This window comes from Rhinatrema bivittatum, chromosome 9 (assembly GCF_901001135.1).
Source record: "Rhinatrema bivittatum chromosome 9, aRhiBiv1.1, whole genome shotgun sequence".
Lineage (NCBI taxonomy): Eukaryota > Metazoa > Chordata > Amphibia > Gymnophiona > Rhinatrematidae > Rhinatrema > Rhinatrema bivittatum.
The window spans coordinates 184,850,183-184,872,657 of record NC_042623.1 but is presented as its reverse complement, the minus strand read 5'-3'; the positions used below and the strand labels follow the sequence as shown (position 1 = coordinate 184,872,657).

At 47.5% G+C, this 22,475-nt stretch overlaps 1 protein-coding gene across 1 annotated transcript in view; it reads left to right on the top strand.

The window, feature by feature from the left end:
• Positions 1 to 22,475, top strand: part of LOC115099202 (solute carrier family 12 member 9-like) — a 460,475-nt gene that overhangs the window by 190,942 nt on the left and 247,058 nt on the right. Inside the window, exon 8 of the mRNA XM_029616633.1 lies at positions 4,697 to 4,779. Coding sequence (XP_029472493.1) covers positions 4,697 to 4,779 — 83 coding nt within the window. The remainder of the gene's footprint in view (positions 1 to 4,696; positions 4,780 to 22,475) is intronic.

Below are 22,475 nucleotides of genomic sequence, written 5' to 3'. Positions count from 1 at the left end.
TTGCCCCTGAGTATAATCCTGTAAACTATAGGCCTTGCCAGATAGAGGTCGTTAGGAACAGGCCTCATCGGTTTGCCTTGGCGTTCTTTTTGTGCTGTTGTGTTCTGGAGTTTGCAGTCTTGCTTGCTGTAAGGGAAACACCTCTGGAAATCTCTAAATCAGGCAGTGGGAGTTCAGTGTCAATTTTATCCTTACCTTCTCTGCTGAGACTGCTAGCAGTCGTTATAGGGAACTTGATTGCTCGCGCCAAGTCACCCACAGACTATGGTAAATAGTATAACTTTGTCCATCCACCCAACTTCAATTGATGACTGTGGGTTATGTAAGGCAAGATGAGGAGACAAGTAATATTAAATTCTGGATATATATATACTCTATATAGAACATCATCTTCTGGGGGCTGGGGTTGCACCCTGCCCTGGCAGAGCTGATAGCACACAGCCACATTACCAGGCTCTAATCCTCTGAGGGCGCATGCACCCATAAACGCACAAATTGGGCACACGAGCAAAGATACACTTAATTTTATATTGTGCGTGCAAGTAAAATATCCCAGGGACAGAGAGAGAGAGATTCTTTAGAGAAACAATATGAACATAAGACATCATACTAGGTCAGACCAAAGATCCTTCAAGCCCAGCATCCTGTTTCCAACAGTGGCCAATTCAAGTCACAAGTACCTGGCAAGTACCCATACATTAAATAGATCTCAAGCTACTATTCCTTATTGGTCAAAAGCAGTTTATGAATTTTTCCTCTAGGAACTTATCCAAACCTTTTTTAAACTCAGTTACAGTAATTGCCTCGAAGAAATAGGTCTACAAGACAAAACAATCAAATGGTTCAGGTCATGTCTAAACAACAGAACTTTTCAAGTCCAAATTAAAAACATTCTATCCGATAAGATTACCTTGAAAACAGGAGTCCCACAAGGGTCAGCACTATCCGCTATGCTGTTTAACATATATCTTCTACCACAATGCCATCTCCTCGCTGGACTTGGAATCATACACTATATCTACGCTGACGACATCCAGTTAATCTTACCAATTGATGAAACTATTGAAAAAACAATAGGCCTAGCCATGATGTATCTGGACATAATAAAACAACTACTAAACCAAATGGAGCTGATAATCAACATTGATAAAACCGAATTTATACACTTAGAAAGGAAAAGCATGAATATTACACAAACGCCAATATTTCTCAATAACAACCTACAAATTGACTTAGCAAAGAAAGTTCGCAATCTCGGAGTAATAATTGACAACGAACTAAACCTCAAACAATACATATCATTAAAGGTTAAGGAAGGTTATGCTAAACTCATGATACTCTCAGAAAGCTTAAACCTTACTATCCTTGCAAAACTTTCGCACTGTTCTTCAATCTCTGATATTTGCTAGCACAGACTATTGCAATGCTTTGCTACTAGGCCTACCCAACACTACAGTTAGACCACTACAGATTTTACAAAACGCTGCAGCTAGAATTCTCACTGGAAAGAACAAAAGAGATCACATAACAGGTACTCTCGCCACCCTACATTGGCTTCCCATAGAACAAAGAATTCAGTTCAAAGCACTGTGCTTAATACACAAACTTATCCACGACGATAGAGCAGAATGGCTGAACACAGCACTTAGAGTTCATGTCCCACACAGAAATCTAAGGTCAGCAAACAGAGCCCTCCTTCCCATCCCGTCTGTGAAAACTGCTAGACTTACCCAAGTGAGGGAACGGGCTCGGTCTCTAGCCGGTCCCACCTTATGGAACTCCATGCCCCTTGACCTTAGACTCCAGAGCAATCATAAACTTTTCAAAACACAGCTCAAAACCTGGCTTTTCATACAAGCCTTCAAGAAAGGAAACTGATGCAGGCAATTAAGCAAAGATATGCGGCATAAAGCACTGAATGTCTCACTTAATGCTCCTAACTGAACTAGTTCAAACTATTTTTTTTTTAACTGTAGTCAACCATCAGGACAAATTGCTATGAAACACTCAATCCCCCATATAAAACACCTTTGGATATAAAACTCCTGTTTGTTACCGAAAACTAATGGCACCACCCATGTAATGTATGTCCCATTTTTTTTCTTTGATATAGGTGCCCTATTGTAAACCGTTATGATGGTGAATAACTTAATGACGGTATATAAAAACTCTTAAATAAATAAATAAATAAATTGCCGTAACCACATCCTCAGCAATGAATTTCAGAGCTTAACTATGCGCTGAACGAAAAGAATTTTCTTTGATTTGTTTTAACTGAGCTATTTCTAACTTCATGGAGTGCCCCCTAGCCTTCTATTATCTGAGAGCATAAATAACCAATTTACACTAATTTGTTCAAGTCCATCTCACCATCTTGACCAGGTGGACGGTAGTATACTCCTATCACTATACTCTTCCCCAACACACAAGGGATTTCTACCCATAAAGATTCGATTGTGTATTTAGTCTCTTGCAGAATATTTAGCCTGTTGGACTCTATGCTATCCTGAACATAAAGAGCCACCCCACCACCAATTTGCTCCTCTCTGTCATTGCGATATAATTTGTACACCAGTATAACACTATCCCACAGGCTGTGCTCCTTCCAGCATGTCTCTGAGATGCCAATTAAGTCTATGTCATCGGTCATGGCTATATACCGGTACTTAACTCTCTCATCTTACTTCTTAGACTTCTGGCATTAGCATACAGACATTTCAAAGTGTGTTTTTTGTTTGTATTAACAACCTGCTTTTCAGATGTCAGGGATGAATTGGAATCTTTTAGCTCAGGTGAGTCTTTAATTATAGGTGTATGGACTACTTATCACTCTATATATCTCTCACTGTAAGAGGGGCACTTTCAACATCGCCTCCTCCCCAGAACCCACCCTGAAGTGTCCCCCTTACAGTGGGAGATATAGAGAGTGTCAGATTCTCTCTCTGTCTCTCTCTCCCCCCCCCCCCCCCCGTGTTCAGGACCCTTCTGGCTCAAAATCTCCAGACTTGCGCCTCATCAGGACCAGCAGTAAAGTTACGTGGGTAACATGGCAATGCGAGCCATGATCATCCTTTGCAAAATTCGGGGGCGACGCCTCCAAGTCTTAGCCCTGACCCGGATCACCCGCGCCCGGCCCCCTCTCCTGCCTCCTTATTCTTCACGTGCGCACTTCCCGGCTTCTTAAAATTTGCGTCGTTCGCGCGTGGCCCACACCCGCGTGTATGGGGGCCATTTTTTTTTTTGCGCGAACGGTGTGTTTTTTGAACGTGACTGCACGGAGAGTCGGTTCTGTTCAGGACATGCGTGTGGGAGGCCCGGAAGGAATCGGGCTCCAGCAGGAAGTGGCGTTGGGGAAACTCTTGCATCTGAGGTACCAGTGAGCCAGTTCCCCCATGCACAGCGTTAGGGGCCTGCGTTGCTGACGCGTTGTTCTTTTTTTTTTAGATATATGAATGCATCTCTTCATCTTCCAACCACCAATGAGCGAGAGGTTTTTCAGACTTCCGGATAATTTAAGAGGGTGAAGCTGTTGAAGCCCAGAAGGGTGAACACTGGGTCAGTCCACTCTGAGGAATTAAAGACCCCCAGAACACCCCCCTCTGCCAGATAACGTTAATTCCTGTTTCATGGTTAAATTACAGTCCAGGGCTACCCAAATTCCGCCCCCCCCCCCCCCCCTCTGTAAACTACTAACCTAACAAACTCATAAAAAGGTCTGCCTCCGTGTGAAGGGCCATCTTCCCGCCGAGCCGGGCTTCAGCTCACACAGGGTTTGGGGCAGCAAAGGCAGAGTATTTGCAGGGGGTGTGATAAAGGGAGAGAGAGAAGTGTGCAGGGCTTGTGCATATTAATAAATAACCGAATCAAGAAGGCTTTTAAGGCTTCCCGTCTCCCAGCAGCTGCTGTCCGCTCCAGTAGCAGGGCCGTGAAATATTGCTCTCTCCGTTTAAGCATTTAATGGCTGGCGCGCTCTCCTGTTTCCAGCCGGTTAACTGTTTGCATAACCGCTGTACCAGCACTCCCGACGGCCGCTGATGGGGGGGAAATGCGGGAGCAGGCCGATGGATCCCGAGCAGAGCTGGTGTCTGCAGCCCGTGCCGTTTCTCCGTGCTGCGCGTTTTTGCCATTCGAAGTTCTTGGCGGGGCTTGCGAAAGCCCGGGCTGCGCGGGAAGTCCAGTTCCCCACTCCCCCCTCCCCCGAGCTTTCTCCGGTACCTGGTCCGTCTGACCCAGCAGTAGCGTCTTGTGATCTCTCCACGTCTGTGAGCGCTCGCGCTGGTAGAATCGATCCCTGCCGGGGCAGCTCTGGTGTAGTCTGCACCAGGGGGGGGCCACACAGTGCCAAGCCGCTCCCACGTGGCTTCAACCGTGTTACCCTAAAACCTTGCCTTGGGAAGGCTTCTCCTATGCAGTAGGTAACTGAGGAGGAGACATCACCTGGGCAATTGGCTGCAGGGGTTCTCAGAGCAGATGTTTACGGAAGTGGATAATGCAATGTAAGCCAGGAGTCTTGGGATCTGGATTTGACCTTCGCAGACTGGACGCTTGGACAGGTATCTCGCATTAGCAAAAAAATAAACATTTTGGGTGCCTACAGAAAGAATTCTGGGGAGAGCGGGAGCCCTGACGGATGCCCTCAGATTTCGCCCTGTGGCATTTCAGCCCCTGAATGATGTTTTGTTTGCTTTTGATTCAGGAAGGCTCCTGTCGCCAGCAAAGGCCACGTTCCGTGGCAGGGTCCCGTGGGTGGCGGCGCTGCTCTCCTGGTTCCCGGTCCAGGTAAGCATGGGCTCCCGAGCTCTTCTCCTCTTCCCCTCGTCTCCCTCAGCCTGCTTGCTTTCTCTGTTCCTTGGCCCCCGGTAAGGCAGCAGCTTGTGCGTAAGATATAAATAAAACTCTGTGAAACGGGCAAGCCCTGAGGGCACCTCCCAATGTGCCCGTCACGCTGACTAGTTCTGAGCCTTTACCCTCCCTCCTGAGTGTATCCAGGACCCTGGACCCTGGCGGCGGGCGGGTTCCCTCTGCGGCCCGATTAATTCTGGATACACTTCTGCCTGTGGCCGCCCCGGTGCTTCACCTGTCCTATGGGGGGGGGACGGGACACTGACAGAGAGAGAGACTCGGAAGAGATCCCGTGGCAGGTCCCCTTTGGGGGTGCCCAGGGCACGGATGAAGGACTGCTCTTACTTTCCCCAAACTTTATAGGGATGTAAATTTTGTTTAAATGAGATTTTATAAGAGCAGAAATCAATAATGCCAGATCATTAAGCAAACAGAAGTGAGAAATGGCCTAGTTTCTATGTAATTAGAGGAGATTAACGGTCTCGGGGAGTGCCGGCGTAAAGATTTTTCCCCGCCCGCCCTCTTCCGCTGGGTGAGTTTATGGAGAGAGTCACTTCATAATGACAAGAAGGTCTCATTTACCTCTGTCGGTTTAGCATTGATTGGCTTTAAAAACCACAGAGGATGTTAAGATTCCAAGAGCGCCGGCCAGCACGGCCGGACAGGCAGGCCGACCTCCGTGTGCCGCAGCCGTGGAATCGATGCCCGTAAGGTAGCGTTGAGCAGGTGCCCACCCCACACCACCCGTGAGCTTTCTTTGCTGTTACCTGTATTAGTGCCAGACCTAGGGCCTTAGAAAGTCGTACATTCGAGGCTCCCACATGCAACTCTGCCAGGGCCCTTCACTACCTACCCTGCAGCACCCCCTGCTATTCCAGTGATAGCGCTACCTGGCCATTTTCACTTTCTTACGTTACCGCACTTTTGAGAAGATTCTGTGACTTTGCTGTAAGGTGTAAGATCCATGAGTCTTGTGGGTGGCTGATATTGGCACTGCAGTCTGAAGCAAGTAAGGTGGTGAATCCCTAACATCATCATTAGCAAGGTACAGAAGCAGGTGGCTGAATCTTCTACTGCAAGCAAAAACCTTTTTTTGCTGTGCATTCAAGGCACCTCACTTTGAAAAAGGGAAAGCAAGGAGGTGCAGAACACATAGCGGCGCCACGGACCTCAGGGTAGCCAGGTTAGTATCAACAGGCTACGACCGCCTGGAAAGCATGCAAGCCGATGATGGCCTGGTACTGTCCCAGCAAGGCCACAGGACCTAGGTGGCCAGATGCCCAGGCAATGAGTCTCGCTAGTTTGGTAGCTGCTCGGGTTATAATAAATTGGGGGGAACAGGGGGGCTGCGTGCTGGATGAAGTATGCTTACCTCCCCAGGACGATAAATTGGACTCAGACAAGGAGCAACCTTCTACAGGCAGAGCACCCCCTCCCCAGTTTTCCGGGACCCATTCAGGACTGGGCTGTGTGGCCCAAGGGCTAGAAAATTCCATAGCAAAGCTTCAGAAATTTGGTGGCACATTTGCCTAAATTTGAATCATTTTGCATATAAATGCAAATTGACTTTGCATAATTAAAAAAAATGAAGTAGTTTTGCGACTTTGCTTGAGCGTCTGTATAATTTGCTTTGCTCTTCTTGGGAACGTTGTGGGTGGAAGATCTTGTGTATTGGTGTAGGAGAAGAGAAGAAAGGGGGGGAGTAGGGAGGAGGAAGATGGGAAGAAGGGATCATGGGGGGGGGGGGTATTCAGAGGAGGGAGAGGGCAGTGTCTTTCCCCCATGCCTCCTACTGTTGGCCCAATGAGCAGGAAGGTGAGGAGAGTTCTGCCGGGGAAGGGGGGAGGGAAGAATTGCAAGCCCTTGACCAGCCCAGCTCAGCCCCCCAGTATCTTGCCCCATTTCCATTGGCGCCGGTCGGTTCCACCGCAGAATGGCGGGCCTGACGGCAAGCAGTCCAGCTTCTACGGCCGACAGCTGGGATACGCTTTTAGCAGTGAGGATAGGAGTAACTGGCCAGACTGGAGGGCCAACTGTTACTATCATCATCATTATTATTATTATTCATCATTTGTAAAGTGCATAGCGGCAGTGTTCAGAGACTAAGAGATAATCTGTATCCCTTGGAGCTTACATTCTTCTTAAGACAGACTGACGAGACACGCGGACAAAAAAACAAACAAGAGAGGCTTTGAGTTAACAGTGAAAGCATGACTGGGGGGACGGGGGGGGGGGACGACTGTACTGTAGGTTGTTTGAACTGGATGTTATGGGGTAGTTTATGAGGTACCTTGCCTTGGATAAGGAATTATTACGTTGTGATAGGGACCCCGCTCCGCTTGCCGCTTAGAAAGGCAGAATATCAGCTGTGAGCTAAACCGGAGCAGGTGAGCTGTAGGGGAGGAGACTGATCCCAGCTAATCTGACCTTTTCTAATTATTGGGCACGGGTAATTAACAATAACTTCGCTCCTGCTGGAGAGACATTGGGCTGCTCCCCACCTTCTTGGTCCAGGAGCGTCTCTTCCTCCAGGAAAGTGAAAGGGCCGGTAGGGCCTGACCCTGGCGCAGCCGCAGCTCCCAATCCTTCACGTGGATTAGCCAAGGTGCGTTGCCCTGGCAACAAATTAAGGAACAGCGACATGGCAAGATGGATTTGTATCTGGAAATGTAGTTTGCGCGATGGGATTAATCCCACGGTGCAGACTAATATACATGGACATCCACCCGTGCATCTGGGCCTCCTCTCCCTGGCGTGCTTGACGTGGCAGAACATTTTCGGGACATGGAATGCATAAAATGTAGAGGAGAAAGAGAACCTGGTTTGTTTTTTTTTGCAGTCACTACCTAATTGTAATTAGGTGCAGGCGGATCAAGTGGCTTGTTAAAAAACAAAACAAAAAAAAAAATCATCGAACAGGTGGGAACGAAGGGGGAGCTGGTGGGATTGGTTTTCTCATCTGTACAGAAGCAGAGAGTTGCTGGATTTCCTTGGTGACAGAACCCGCAAGGGAAGGGGGGCCCCAATACAGGAGTTGGTACTTAACGAATGGAGACAATGTCCCTAATGTCCAGGGTGGCACCCACCTGAGCGCCGGTGATCATCGAGAGGTGGAGAGAAGTCACACAAAGCTCCAGGTCAGGGATTTAAAAAAAAAAAATAGCGACTTTGGTAGAATGGGGAAAAATGCCTTAAAGGAGGTGCTGGCAGGGTGGGAAGATGTTAGGTGACGAAGTGGGAGCCAGAAGGAAAGAACAAACAAATCTTTGTCAAGAAAGTAAATGGAAAAGAGACAAAACTGGTGTTCAGAAGAGGTGGGCGCATTCAAAACGTACAAAGGATCGCAGAAAGGGAAGCACGGGAACGAGATCCAGTAAAGCCGACAGAGGCGGGGGAAAAGCAGTCAGGATGGCAAGCTCCAAGGAGAAATGTGTGCAGCGGGGAGAAAGGAAAAGCAGAACAGGTAAAGACAACGCTTCTGCTTGGCATTCACAGGAGTGGAGGCGAGAGGCGGCTTGTGGGCTGTGCAGAGAAGGGATTGGGTGGAACGGGAAAAACTGAAAAGTGGAGAAAGCTGTGGGACCGGATGGGTTACGCCCTGGGACCTTAAGGGCTGGCGGAGGTGGGGGTGCTTGCGCGGGATTGCGGAAGGCTGGGTATTATTCCTCTTGATAAAAGTTGGTATCGGGGAGGAGGTGGGTGTTTCGTTTTTTAACTTTGTTTTTATTAATTTCGTCAAATAAAGCAAGAATTTGCCTTTCTTACAGAAAAAAAAAGAAAGATGATCGCTTATGCAATTCAAATAAAGAAAAACAATAATAATAATAAAAAATAGAAATACATCCAATAACAAATCATCTTCACAGGATAACAATGTAAGACGGAGGGAAAAGAAATATTAGGAGACAAAAGGAAAAATATATGTGAAACTAGCTTAACATGAACTAGCATGATATATCAATAGGATCGATATGGAGCTACTGATTCCCAGGAGGTGAAGACAAAGCACTCCTGGAATTAAGTTATTCTGGAAGGAAGAACCAAAACAATCATTACGAAATTGAATTGCACACTTACAGGGTATCTAAGAACAAAAGAACACCCCAAAGACACAGCCCGAGACCTAAGAGCTCTCTTGTGTGGAAGGAGAAAAATCGGGAAAGATAACGAATCATCTGGCCAGAGAATAGAGAGGAGAGATATTCCTACAATATCTTTTTCATCTCACTTAATTCCTGCTCCGAAATACAAGAAACAAGAGGGGTAGAGCGTTCAATGAGCTCAGCGTTACAGTCCCCCAGGAAATCAATCGGTTTCAGAAACATCAGGAACTTGAGCAGATTGAATCCGAGAGGACCTCACTTTGTTAACAGATGGAAGAAAAATTCCCATCATAATCAGGCTGAATTGGCCCTGCCATTTTTTTGGGGGGGGGGGGGGGGGTGTGTGACATCACAGACAGTGCACTCTAGCGGACATCTTCTCCAAGATTGAAAAGCTTTTTTGTGCTGCACCTGCACGCAGCGTGTCACCACTCTATTCAGTTTGGGTTTTTTCACGCTCAGGCATGGACGTTTTGCTCCGTCTATCTCTTCAAAATGTTCTTTGCGCTGCAATCCCCAAACAGCACTTTTTAGTGCTAGTATGTTGTCAAAAAAAAAATCAGGCTTTAAGTATTGTCAGTGTGGGCACATCATGTCCATCACTGACAATCGTAATTATTGTTATATTTGCCTTGGGCCAGACCATGACCAAGTGTCATGCAGGGACTGCGGACATGTCGCCCAGGGCCCAGATACAAAGAGCTACGACGATTGTCAGCCTCCGGAGTGAGGAGAAGTTTCTCCAGCCTCGGGAAGCTATGCACCCAGTTTGTCCAATTGTCCCCGGGCCTAAAATCAAAATCACGTAGCATGCCCAAATGTTCCTCATCGGTAGAACCGAAAAATCATCGGATCGATCCGGAACAAAAAAAGGTAAAATCTGGAACTCTGGCTTAAGCCCCACGTAGGCCCGATGCAAGTGTGCCATTTGTGCCATCAGTTGACCGATGCGAGGCATCCTCTTCTAGCCTGGGGGATACCTCCACGCAAGGTTCAAAAAGGGCATCAGATACAAAACAAGCATCAACACAGGATGCATCAAAGCAGTCATCTAGTCATAAACCGAAGCATTCTATCTCAGTGCGGACTGCGTTGCCCCCTGCTGAACTCGATGCATTGGCGCAGATGTACCACTCGGCTCACAGCGCATCGACACATTCATACCGTCCGCACAGCGCTTCTTTGATGCATAAAGGGCGTTCATCGACGCATGCGTTGTCCAAAGAAAGGAATCCTTGAGATAGTAGTGATCAAGGTGTCCAGATCTATCAGAGAAATAAAAAGACACCATCTCGATCTCACCGCACTAAGGATCCCATACTATATATTCTATCTCATCCTCCTTGGGTGTCTCCTCCAAAGCCTCTCTCTATTAGCTCAGGCTGTTCACAGGGTAACCTTTCAGAGTGTTCAGGATTGTCTTCACGATTTCACCGGGACAAAATTATTCTCTAAGAGGAGCTTTCACCAAGACAGGTTCCTCCACTAAAGGAACAGGGCTCTTGGGCACCTCAACCTTCTTCAGAAATATTAACTACGGGAATACACCACTAAAAGTCAATCTCCCATTCGACATCAATGAGACCACATCAGCCAAAACATCATGAAGATATGACCATGTCTCGTTCACAGGAGGCCATTAATCAGATTTCTTCAATTATAACGAGTCTTTTCTCCACCTTGCAACCACAGGTGTCACCTCATATTCCAGGTTCAGTAGGGGATGCACCACCGCTCAGCTCCCCCAAGTCTTTTTCATCTCCAACTCTGGATGAAACCCAAGACATGAAGCATCATTCCCCTCAGTCAATACCTCCGGGTTCTCCGGGTGACCGTTCCCTCTGAAAGCTCATTGGGTATACGTCTGATCTGCTGGAAGAACTTCCTGACCACTCCTCTCTGCCTGAAGATCTCACTTATTCTTGATTTGTTGAAAAACTAAGCAACTTCCTAGGAATAGAGCTCTGAAAATTATCTGACCCTAGGGAAGAGGTATTCGGAATTCTAAAAAATACTAGATGTTCCAACTGAACCATCATCTCTTCCGTCACACAAATTATTGGACTCCATTCTCTCAAACATTTGGGAATCACCTCAGTCAATTCCTCCTGTTTCTAGAAAACTTGATTTGAAATTCAGGTTACAAAAACCTTCAGCCTACGGAGTAGTTCAACTTCCCACACATCGGTGGTGGTGGAATCAGCAATGAAGCAAGCAAAGAAAACTAAGCTCCATTCATCCACTCCCCCAATAAAGGACCACAGAATCCTTGATGAGTACACCAAAAAGTATTTTCAAAGTGCAATGCTAACTTCTCATATACAACAGAATCAATTATATATGGTTCAGTACCTCTATGAGTCCCTACAATTGTTAAAACCCTTTCTTTGTTCAGAGACAGGACAACCAATTATGCCTCAACCATTCTATGACATGGAGGAAGGTCTGCGTCATTTGCTCAGAACTATATATGAGTCCTTTGAGACATCTTCTAGGACTTCAGCCATGGCCATTGCAGCTCGGTGCATAGCATGGCTCCGTTCTAGCTCTATCAGAAAAGATGTCCATGAAAAACTGGCTAATCTTCCTTGTGTAGGAGATACTTTATTTGGAGACACATTCAAGGATATGGTGGCCCAATTAAAAGAGCAAAATGTAGCAGTTCAGTCCCTCTTGGGAACCTTAATTCTGAAACGTCGGCAAGGTGTTATTATCAGCGGAAAACGTATTGCTACCAACGAAAACCATATAAGAGTTTCCTATTGTACAGAGCACAGCAATTTCAATCATATCAATTATCACACTCACAACTCAATCAACTCAAATAGACCTCGCTAAAGGCAACAAAAAACCATCCCAGACCTCTCTGCAAAAACCTCCACCATCGTTTTGAAAATGTCCCAGCCACAGCCAGTCCCCCAGTAGCAGGGAGAATTCAGAGTTGTTTTTCGAAGTGGAGCAGAATCAACGACAGATCAATGGGTACTTCAAACCGTCCATGAGGATTATAATCTAAATTTCCTTTCCCACCCTCCCCTTCCTTGCCTCACTGCCGCGATGAAGGACACTTCCCATCTACCTCTTCTAGAGCAAGAAATACAGATTTTGCTTTAGCAGTAAGCAATCCAGTTGGTTCCAAGCAACAAAATTAATTCAGGTTATTATTCCCAATATTTCCTCATGCCAAAACACTCAGGGGGGCTCTGCTGTATTCTGGACCTGCGCTCCCTGAACAGGTACCTTCAGAAACAGAAATTCAAGATGACATCCCCTCAAGTTAGTTCTACCTTTCATACAGCAAAACGATTGGATGTGTTCACTGATCTCAAGGATGCATACCACCCATATTCCAATTCATCCCTCCTGTTGGCAGTTCCTGTGCTTCCTGGTGAACTCCAAACACTACAGTACAAGGTTCTGCCCTTTGGTCTTTCCTCCGCTTCCAAATTCTTCATACAATGCTTGGCTGTGGCAGTAGCCCATCTAAATGTCAAGGGATTCAGCTATTCCCTTATCTGGATGATTGGCTAGTTTTTCTCCCAACCAGAATTCCTTCTCAGCAATTGGAAATGAGAGTCTTGTATCTAGAGTCCTGGGTTTCCTTATCAAGTACAAGAAATTGGTATTCAAACTGACTCCGATTCTTCAGTTGTAGGAGCCAGGATAGACTCGGTCCAGTCTCATGCATTCCTTTCCCAGGAAAGGATCGAGCGAATTCATCATCTATGCACAGACTTACTTCTAAAATCAAAAGTCACTGCCCACCAGGTCCTAGTTCTATTGGGTCACTTGGCGGCTGCCATCCATGTAAATCCTCACACTCTCCTACACATGCACCGCCTTCAATGGGGATTAAAAACACAATGGATCCAATATCTCCAACCAACGTCCACCGTACTGACCGTGTCGAATTCATGGCAAAAGACATTCGTTAGTGGTTGAATCCAGAAGTTCTAACAGTGGGAGTTCCTCTTTGGGATCAGGCCCACAACCTAGTCCTCACCATAGATGCCTCCACGCAGGGTTGGGGGGTGCATCTTCTGCATTACAAGACTTGGGGTCAATGGTCACAAACTGAGAGGACATATCAAATAAATCTCCTGGAACTCAGAGCCATAAGATATGCTCTCAAAGCCTTTACGCATCTATTACGGGGTCATGCCCTCATGATTCACACCAATAAGTCACCATGTTTTACATAAACAAGCAAGGCGGGTCAGGTTCCTGGATTCTTTGCAGGGAAGCAGTTTGGATCTGGAAGTGGACTTTCAACAACTCAGTAATGTTGAGGGCAACTTACTTGCCGGAGACAGCAAATACGACAGTTGACCATCTAAGCAGAATTTTTCATCCCCACCAATCAGTAGCAAATCAAATTTTCCTACAATGGGGCTGACCTTGGCTAGACCTTTTTGCAACAGAACAGAATTGAAAATTTTGTCAGTTTTTCTCAGTTCACCCAAACCTCCTCAGGAATAAACAGGACGCCTTCCTGGTGTTATGGGTCTCAAGGACTCCTCTATGCCTTTCCTCCAATTCCTTTAATCTCAAGAACAGCTCAGAAATTGATTTGGGGCCAATCTCACATGATACTCATAGCACTCCTGGTTCGCTTATCTAGTACACTACTCTGAAAGCAAACCCTTGGATCTTGGTCAAGACCTGAACCTAATAAGTCAAGAGGAGGGCACTCTTCTTCTTCACCCTTTTCACTGTTCCCTCCACCTGATGGCTTGGATGTTTAACGTGAGATCTTACAGGGCTTAACTCTTACAGCTGATGTACAACAAATTATAATAGCAGCGAGAAAACCATCAATGAGACGAAACTACTCCTTCAAATGGAAGAGATATGCCACATGGTGTCAAACTCAAAAGGTTTCTCCATTTTCTTTGACTCCTGCAGAAATTCTCAGTTACTTGCTTCACCTCTCCAAATCAGGCTTAGCTATTTCATTGGTCAGGGTACACCTCAGTTATAGCGGCTTATCATGACAGACATAATGACTCCTCGATAGCCTCACTCCTCTAATATCTTGTTTCATAAAAGAACTCTTTAATCTTCATCCTCCAGTCCAGAAACCCCCAGGTCCCTGGGATCTGAATGTAGTCTTGTCAATCATAATGAAAAATCCTTTTGAACTACTGCAGACTGCTCATTTGAAATATCTAACTTGAAAGTAGTTTTTCTAGTGTCAATAACTTCAGCCCGAAGAGGAAGTGAACTACAGGCCCTAGTTCATTCCTCACCTTACTTACAGTTTTACCATGACAAGGTAGTTCTCCAGACTCATCCTAAGTTCCTTTCCAAGATGGTGTCAGCTTTTCATATTAATCAGGACATTACACTTTCAATATTCTTTCCCAGGCCTCATGCCAACAGGAGAGAATCTGCACTCCATACGTTAGACTGCAAAAGAGCATTGGCCTACTATAAGCTAAGAGCTCAACCTCATCGCAGATCTTCTCAATTGTTCGTATCATTTAACCCAAACTCACTAGGGTTGGCGGTTTCCAAAAGAGCTATATCCAACTGGATCATAAACCGTATTCAATTCTGTCACACCTCAACACAGACTCCCTTGTCAGGTTCAGTTTCAGCGCATCAGTTGCGAGCCAAAGCTTCTTCTTTGGCACATCTGCGAAAGTGTCCCCATAAAGGACATACGTAGAGCTGCCACTTGGTTCTCATTTCCTACTTTTACTGCACACTGCTGCCTGGACCGTTTTAACAGCTGCGGATAGCGGACTGGATGGGTAGGGTTATCCAGTGTGCTAGATCAGAAAATCATGTCCACTCTGGAGTAAAAAAAAAGTGGGGAGAGAAATGGAAGGTGGGGAGTGACATGGAAGGGGGGAGTGAAATGGAAGGTGGGGAGTAACATGGAAGTGGAGAGAAATGGAAGGTGGGGAGTGACATGGAAGGTGGGGAGTGACATGGAGTGGGAGAGAAATGGAAGGTGGGGAGTGACATGGAAGTGGGGAGTGAAATGGAAGGTGGGGAGTGACATGGAAGTGGGGAGTGACATGGAAGGTGGAAATAAACCTTCACCTCTATTCCATAATGTTACGCTTGGGCTCCGGTCAGGCGTCGTGAACACCACCCAGCGGGGTGGCTCCAGGGGAGAGAGACAGGAAGCTAGAAACAATGTCTGATTCCAGGCTGGGTCAGGGCAGGCAGCAATGGCAGAGTCAGGGTTCAGGCTGGGTCAGGGCAGGCGGCAGTCAGCAGGGTCTGGGTCCAGGCTGGGTCTGGGCAGGCGGCAATTAGCAGTGTCTAAGTACAGGCAGGGTCAGGGCAGGCGGCAGTCAGCAGTGTCTGGGTCCAGGCTGGGTCTGGGCAGGCGGCAATTAGCAGTGTCTAAGTACAGGCAGGGTCAGGGCAGGCGGCAGTCAGCAGTGTCTAAGTCCGGGCTGGGTCAGGGCACAGTAAGCAGGGCAAGGCAGGTCAGAAGGCCCGTAGGCCACACACACACACACAGAAGGCCCGTAGGCCACACACCAATAGTGGGGCAAGGCAGGTCAGAAGGCCCTTAGGCCACACACACACAGAAGGCCCGTAGGCCACACACCATAAGCGGGGCAAGGCAGGTCAGAAGGCCCGTAGGCCACACACACACAGAAGGCCCGTAGGCCACACACCATAAGCGGGGCAAGGCAGGTCAGAAGGCCCGTAGGCCACACACACACAGAAGGCCCGTAGGCCACACACTATAGACAGAAGGCCCGTAGGCCACACACCATAAGCAGAGCAGGCAGGTCAGAAGGCCCGTAGGCCACACATACACAGAAGGCCCGTAGGCCACACACACCGTAGTCAGGGCAAGCAGGTCAGAAGGCCCATAGGCCACAGATACACAGAAGGCCCGAAGGCCACACACCGTAAGCAGAGCAGGCAGGTCAGAAGGCCCGTAGGCCAGTAAGGAAAGCGAGGAAGAAGGCCCGAAGGCCGCGCAAGGCAAGGAAAGGCCCGAAGGCCGCGCAGGGCTAGAGCAGGGAGCCCAGGTGAGCTCGATGCCGAAGCACCGAGGCAACTGTCAGCAGGGTTATAAGGACACACCCAGAGCACAGAGTGGACAGAGGATGGACTGGGCCTGTCCGAAAAGCCAGCACTAGAGGGACCCTGGTGGTGAGGCGGTTGCACTGCAGCCAAAAGTGTAACACATAACTTTTTGTTTTTTTCTTTATGTGCTTGGGACTCCCAGATAGCAGGGCTAATTCAGCCTGCTTATGACGGAAAAAGGCAAGTTTGCTTACCGTAAATGGCGTTTTCTGTAGATAGGATGGTTAGCCTTGTGTTCCCGCCCTGGCATCCTACTTTATCTCCCCAGTGGCTAGTGGGGAAAGTACAAACCTGGCCGGCCAGCAGGGCCCGGAGCCTATGGAAAACTCCAGACCCCACTACCCCCACCACAGAGTTAAAGCTATGAAGAGAGTGAAGGCAAGGAGGGGGGTGGGCTGCTTGGGGGAGGGTTTTGGAGGGCCCTGGGGAGGGCTGGGATTTGTGGAAGAGGGGCGGGGTTTTGGAGGGGGAGGGGCATGCACCCACAGGTATCTCTTCCTTTTTTTTTTTTTTTTTCTCACTTTGTGCACCGGGTGACCGCTTGTAGGGGGCAGCGGAGGGGGTGGGGAGACGGATCTCACGAGTCCTCCCCCCCATCCCCGCTGGGTTGGCCTTGACTCGGGGAGGGGGGGGGGGGGGAGTACTTCGGGCCGAGCCCGGGTGGCATCGGGAGGCTCGGCATCCAGCAGCTTCGGGTAAATTAGTAAACACTCCCGAGCCTCAATGAAAAGTAGTGCAGCGGGCGATTTCTCAGGCAGGCTGCGTTTTTTTAATCAGCCGTGCAAAGCGGCTCACCGTGACCGCGCCGGCATTCTCCAGGGGTAAATGCTTGCACGGCGCAGGTGTTTGCCACCTCACATGCGGCTCGGTAAACACCCTCCCCCCCCCCCCCCCCAAATCTAGCTCCTCAGGCAACGGCTTCCCGGGGTCCCAGCCCACTGCTCTGACCACCACCGCTTAAGTGGGACTTTGATGGTGGTGGAAGGATGAACGGAGACTCTTCCTCCGAAGGAAAGGAGAGTAAAGCCCCAGTTTACCGGAAGGGGGTTGCATCGGTCAAATCCGATGCATTTCTTGGTGAGCAGAGAATTAGACTGGGAGCGGGCACTGATGCTTTCCCCTCGTAGGAGGCTCGTATGTGAAATGAGCAGTTTAGGGGGTGATGGGGGGGGGGGGGGGGGGGGGGGGGGGGGGGGGGGGTAGGGGGTAGGACCTAAGCTTCTTTGCCAGGCAAGCTGCTAGTTCAGTCTTAACTAAGACTGAGAAGTCGGGAGTGACCCTCCCGTTCACAAGGCCTGCTGGCAGGCTGTGCGCTCCTCGTGGTGTCCGGCACACTGTGGTGCGTTGGTGCTGGCACGAAGCCTTCTGGGGAGGCTTCATCTTTGGGTCCCAGCTATGCTGGTTTTGCTGGCGGTTTTTGGATTTTTTTTTTTTTTTTAATTTTAAAATACTGGTTGTGATAGAATCTCCATTGTAAGCAGATTATTGTGGGGCCTTGCAGATGGAATGGAAGATGACATCTTCCGGTTTGACTTAAAAAAAAAAAAAACTTTTGCAAACTCAGCTATCCTGGAGGGTGGAAAACAACAAAAGCCGTCTCGGCAGAGGCGCGATACTCTAGAGGCGGCCATGTCCTGCGACTGACAGCCGGGATGCATCCTTGCCACTGTGCGCAGGGATAGCTGGGCAGACTGGGATGGCGCAGTTGGTCTTTTTTCTGCCATCCTCTACTGTGTTAGGTAACGGGGATTCATACGTCTGCCACCCTCTTCCGTACTCCTGGTCAAATACTGACCTCTAGACCATTTTCCCAGTGGAAGGGAGTGGGCAGTGGAGTGCCTCAGGGATCTGTATTGGGACCCTTACTTTTCAATATATTTATAAATGATCTGGAAAGAAATACGACGAGTGAGGTAATCAAATTTGCAGATGATACAAAATTGTTCAGAGTAGTTAAATCACAAGCAGATTGTGATAAATTGCAGGAAGACCTTGTGAGATTGGAAAATTGGGCATCCAAATGGCAGATGAAATTTAATGTGGATAAGTGCAAGGTGATGCATATAGGGAAAAATAACCCATGCTATAATTACACAATGCTGGGTTCCATATTAGGTGCTACCACCCAAGAAAGAGATCTAGGCGTCATAGTGGATAACACATTGAAATCATCACTCAGTGTGCTGCGGCAGTCAAAAAAGCAAACAGAATGTTGGGAATTATTAGAAAGGGAATGGTGAATAAAACGGAAAATGTCATAATGCCTCTGTATCGCTCCATGGTGAGACCGCACCTTGAATACTGTGTACAATTCTGGTCGGTGCATCTCAAAAAAGATATAATTGCGATGTGAGAGAGGTACAGAAAAGAGCTACCAAAATGATAAGGGAATGGAACAACTCCCCTATGAGGAAAGACTAAAGAGGTTAGGACTTTTCAGTTTGGAGAAGACGACTGTGGGGGGATATGATAGAGGTGTTTAAAATCATGAGAGGTCTAGAATGGGTAGATGTGAATCGGTTATTTACTCTTTCGGATAATAGAAGGACTAGGGGGCACTCCATGAAGTTAGCATGGGGCACATTTAAAACTAATCGGAGAAAGTTCTTTTTTACTCAACGCACAATTAACCTCTGGAATTTGTTGCCAGAGGATGTGGTTAGTGCAGTTAGTATAGCTGTGTTTAAAAAAGGATTGGATAAGTTCTTGGAGGAGAAGTCCATTACCTGCTATTAAGTTCACTTAGAGAATAGCCACTGCCATTAGCAATGGTAACATGGAATAGACTTAGTGTTTGGGTACTTGCCAGGTTCTTATGGCCTGGATTGGCCACTGTTGGGAACAGGATGCTGGGCTTGGTGGACCCTTGGTCTGACCAGTATGCATTTTCTTATGTTCTTAGTCTTATAGCTCGTCACGGTTCCCAGCTTGACCTCTGCTCTCTGCCTGCGTTATATTAATACCCATATCACCGCCTAGGGGTCAGGCATTTCATTTATTGGCGTGGAAAATCACAAAATCTCGTTACTAATAACTTCAGTAGGTTGGAAGGTTCACTTTGGTCCTGCGTTGAGCTCCAGGACTTTGTAGTCTCCAAACAGGTCCCGTGTGCAAAAAAATTGGCCTTTTCTTAGCACAGATGCATGCAAGTGTTGTCTGGTGCATATTCATTGTGGGTAGCTCGAAACCAGATCTCATGGGGACCGCTGAGAATCATCGCCTTAATCACTGTGGACTCTTAAATGCGAGCTCGCCGCTCCTGTCATCCCTTAACAGTTTGATTCATTTTCTCCTAGAATGACTTAGCCAGTTCTGTATTCCTCCCGTGCGTGCCTTGGAGAGCCACGTTTGGTCTCTAGTGGCACAGGTTAACACTGGCTGCTCCGCTGCGCCTTCTTTTCCACATCCTTACTGAATGCATTCAGCACACATCAAGCACAGACAGGAACTCGCTGAGGGTATTGTAGGTCGATCAATCTGACCCTACAGGAGGTGTATAAATAGATGCAGCACATACACGGAGTAAATAAAGAAGCTTGTTAAACGAGACAGCGGACCTAGGAACGACATTCCTAAAAGCGGGAGATCTCGGGGCAGGTTTAGACGCAGCGCAGATTGTCCCACAGAAGCTGTTCTCACAAAGCGAGCGTGTGTGTGTGTGTGCCAGGCCAGGGGCAACGTCCAATCGCATTACATTGCTATTAAAATAACTCATATATGCCAAAGCAAGACATTCTTTCCCCCTTACTTTTCTCACTTTGTACAAAAAAATAAAAAAGGAGAGTGTGGTCAGTGGATAAGGCACTGTACGAGAGAGACACCAGGTGTGCGTGTGTGAGAGAGTGTGTGAAGGCAGTGGTGGTGTACGAGTGGGGAGGCAGTGTGATGAGTGAATGCGGCACTGTACGAATGGGGGAGGCAGTGCAATGCGTGCCTGTGGCGCTGTGCGAGTTGGGGGCAGGCAGTGTGGTGAGTGCATGTGATATGAGTGAGGGAGGCAGTGGTGAGGGCACGTAGCACTAAACGAGGGGGGAATGCAGTGTGATGAGTGCATGCAGTGGTGTATGAGTGGGGGAGGTAGAGTGGTGAGTGCACACAGGAGTGTATGAGTGGGGGAGGTAGAGTGGTGAGTGCACACAGGAGTGTATGAGTGGGGAGGTAGAGTGGTGAGTGCACACAGGAGTGTATGAGTGGGGGAGGTAGAGTGGTGAGTGCACACCGGGTGTATGAGTTGGGGAAGCAGTGTAGTGAGTGCACGTGGTGGTATACGAGCAGGGAGACAGTATGGTGAGTGCACGTAACATGAGCGCTGGGGGTCTGGAAGCACCCTCACAAAACAGGGCAGGGCCGCACAGAGCAGAGCTGGGATTATCTTCTACCTGGCTAGCCCCCTCTCCCACAGGGTGAACTCTTGGGTTCTGGGGGCCAGTACGGATTAACTGGACAGCCTGGATAAGCTGGACAAGGCAGGGCAACTCAGGTTGGATGCAGTGGCAGAGACAGACTGGAAGTTGAGGTCTGGGTACTGGAACAGGCTGAGGACTGGATACTGGGACAGGCAAGGAGCTGATACAAATGTAGGTTGGGCAGGATACTGGACAGGGACTGGGTTGGATACAGACACAGGCTTGGGCAAGGCAATGGAAAGCAGGGAATGGATGCTTGGGACTGAACTGGGAGGACATGACAAGACCAGGCAAGGCAGACTAGAGCAGGACCTAGACAAGGACAACTAATAGAAAATGAGATATGCCATACAGGTCAGACCAAGGGTTAATCAAGCCCAGTGTCCTGATTCCAATCCAAGTCTCATTACCTGGCAAGTACTCAAACATTAAGTCTATCCCATGCTGCTGATACCGTAATAGCATATTGTATTCCCTAAGTCAACTTGATTAATAGCAGTTAATGGACTTCTCCTCCAAGAACTTATCCAAACCTTTTTTGAACCCAGCTACACTAACTGCACTAACCACATCTCTGGCAACAAATTCCAGAGCTTTATTGTGCATTGAGTGAAAAAGAACTTTTTCCGATTAGTCTTAAATGTGCTACTTGTTACTTTCATGCATTGCCCCCTAGTCTTTCTATTATCCGAAAGAGTAAATAAACGATTCACATTTACCCGTTCTAGACCTCTCATGATTTTAAACACCTCTATCATATCCCCCCTCAGCCGTCTCTTCTCCAAGCTGAAAAGTCCTAACCTCTTTAGTCTTTCCTCATAGGGAGCAGTTCCATCCCCTTTATCATTTTGGTAGCCCTTCTCTGTACCTTCTCCATCGCAATTATATCTTTTTCGAGATGTGGTGACCAGAATTGTACACAGTATTCAAGGTGTGGTCTCACCATGGAGCGATACAGAGCATTATGATTTTCAGTTTTATTAACCATTCCCTTCCTAATAATTCCCAACATTCTGTTTGATTTTTTGACTGCCGCAGCACACTGAGCCGACAATTTCTATGTGTTATCCACTATTTATTTATTTATTTATTTATTAACTTTTATTTACCGACATTCGTGAAGCACATCATGCCGGTTTACTATGATACCTAGATCTCTTTCCAAGGTGGTAGCTCCTAATATGGAACCCAACATTGTGTAACTATAGCATGGGTTATTTTTCCCTATATGCATCGCCTTGCACTTATCCACATTAAATTTCATCTGCCATTTGGATGCCCAATTTTCCAGTCTCAGAAGGTCTTCCTGCAATTTATCACAATCTGCTTGTGATTTAACTACTCTGAACAATGTTGTATCATCTGCAAATTTGATAACCTCACTCGTGGTATTCCTGTCCAGATCATTTATAAATATATTGAAAAGTAAGGGTCCCAATACAGATCCCTGAGGCACTCCACTGTCCACTCCCTTCCACTGAGAAAATTGTCCATTTAATCCTACTCTCTGTTTCCTGTCTTTTAGCCAGTTTGCAATCCACGAAAGGACATTGCCACCTATCCCATGACTTTTGTTTTCCTAGAAGCCTCTCATGAGGAACTTTGCTAAACGCCTTCTGAAAAGCCAAGTATAGTAGATCTACCGGTTCACCTTTATCCACATGTTTATTAACTCCTTCAAAAAAGTGAAGCAGATTTGTGAGGCAAGACTTGCCCTGGGTGAAGCCATGCTGACTTTGTTCCATTAAACCATGTCTTTCTATATGTTCTGTGATTTTGATGTTTAGAACACTTTCCACTATTTTTCCCGGCACTGAAGTCAGGCTCACTGGTGGAGGTGGTTTTCTCCTGCCAGCCCTGGGAGACCCTGGCATCCAGTTCATGTACAGCTTGTCCCTTTGCTCCACAAACCAAGCTTTTATCTCCCTTTTTTTTTTTCCTCCTAATCCAGTTCTCGCTAATAGTTCCTAATTGAGCACTTTGCAGCAGCCGCCCCCTGATCCCTCTGCCCCTGGGTACCAGAAGTCGTTCTTTTTCTTTGTGCTTTCCTTCTTGCCGGGTA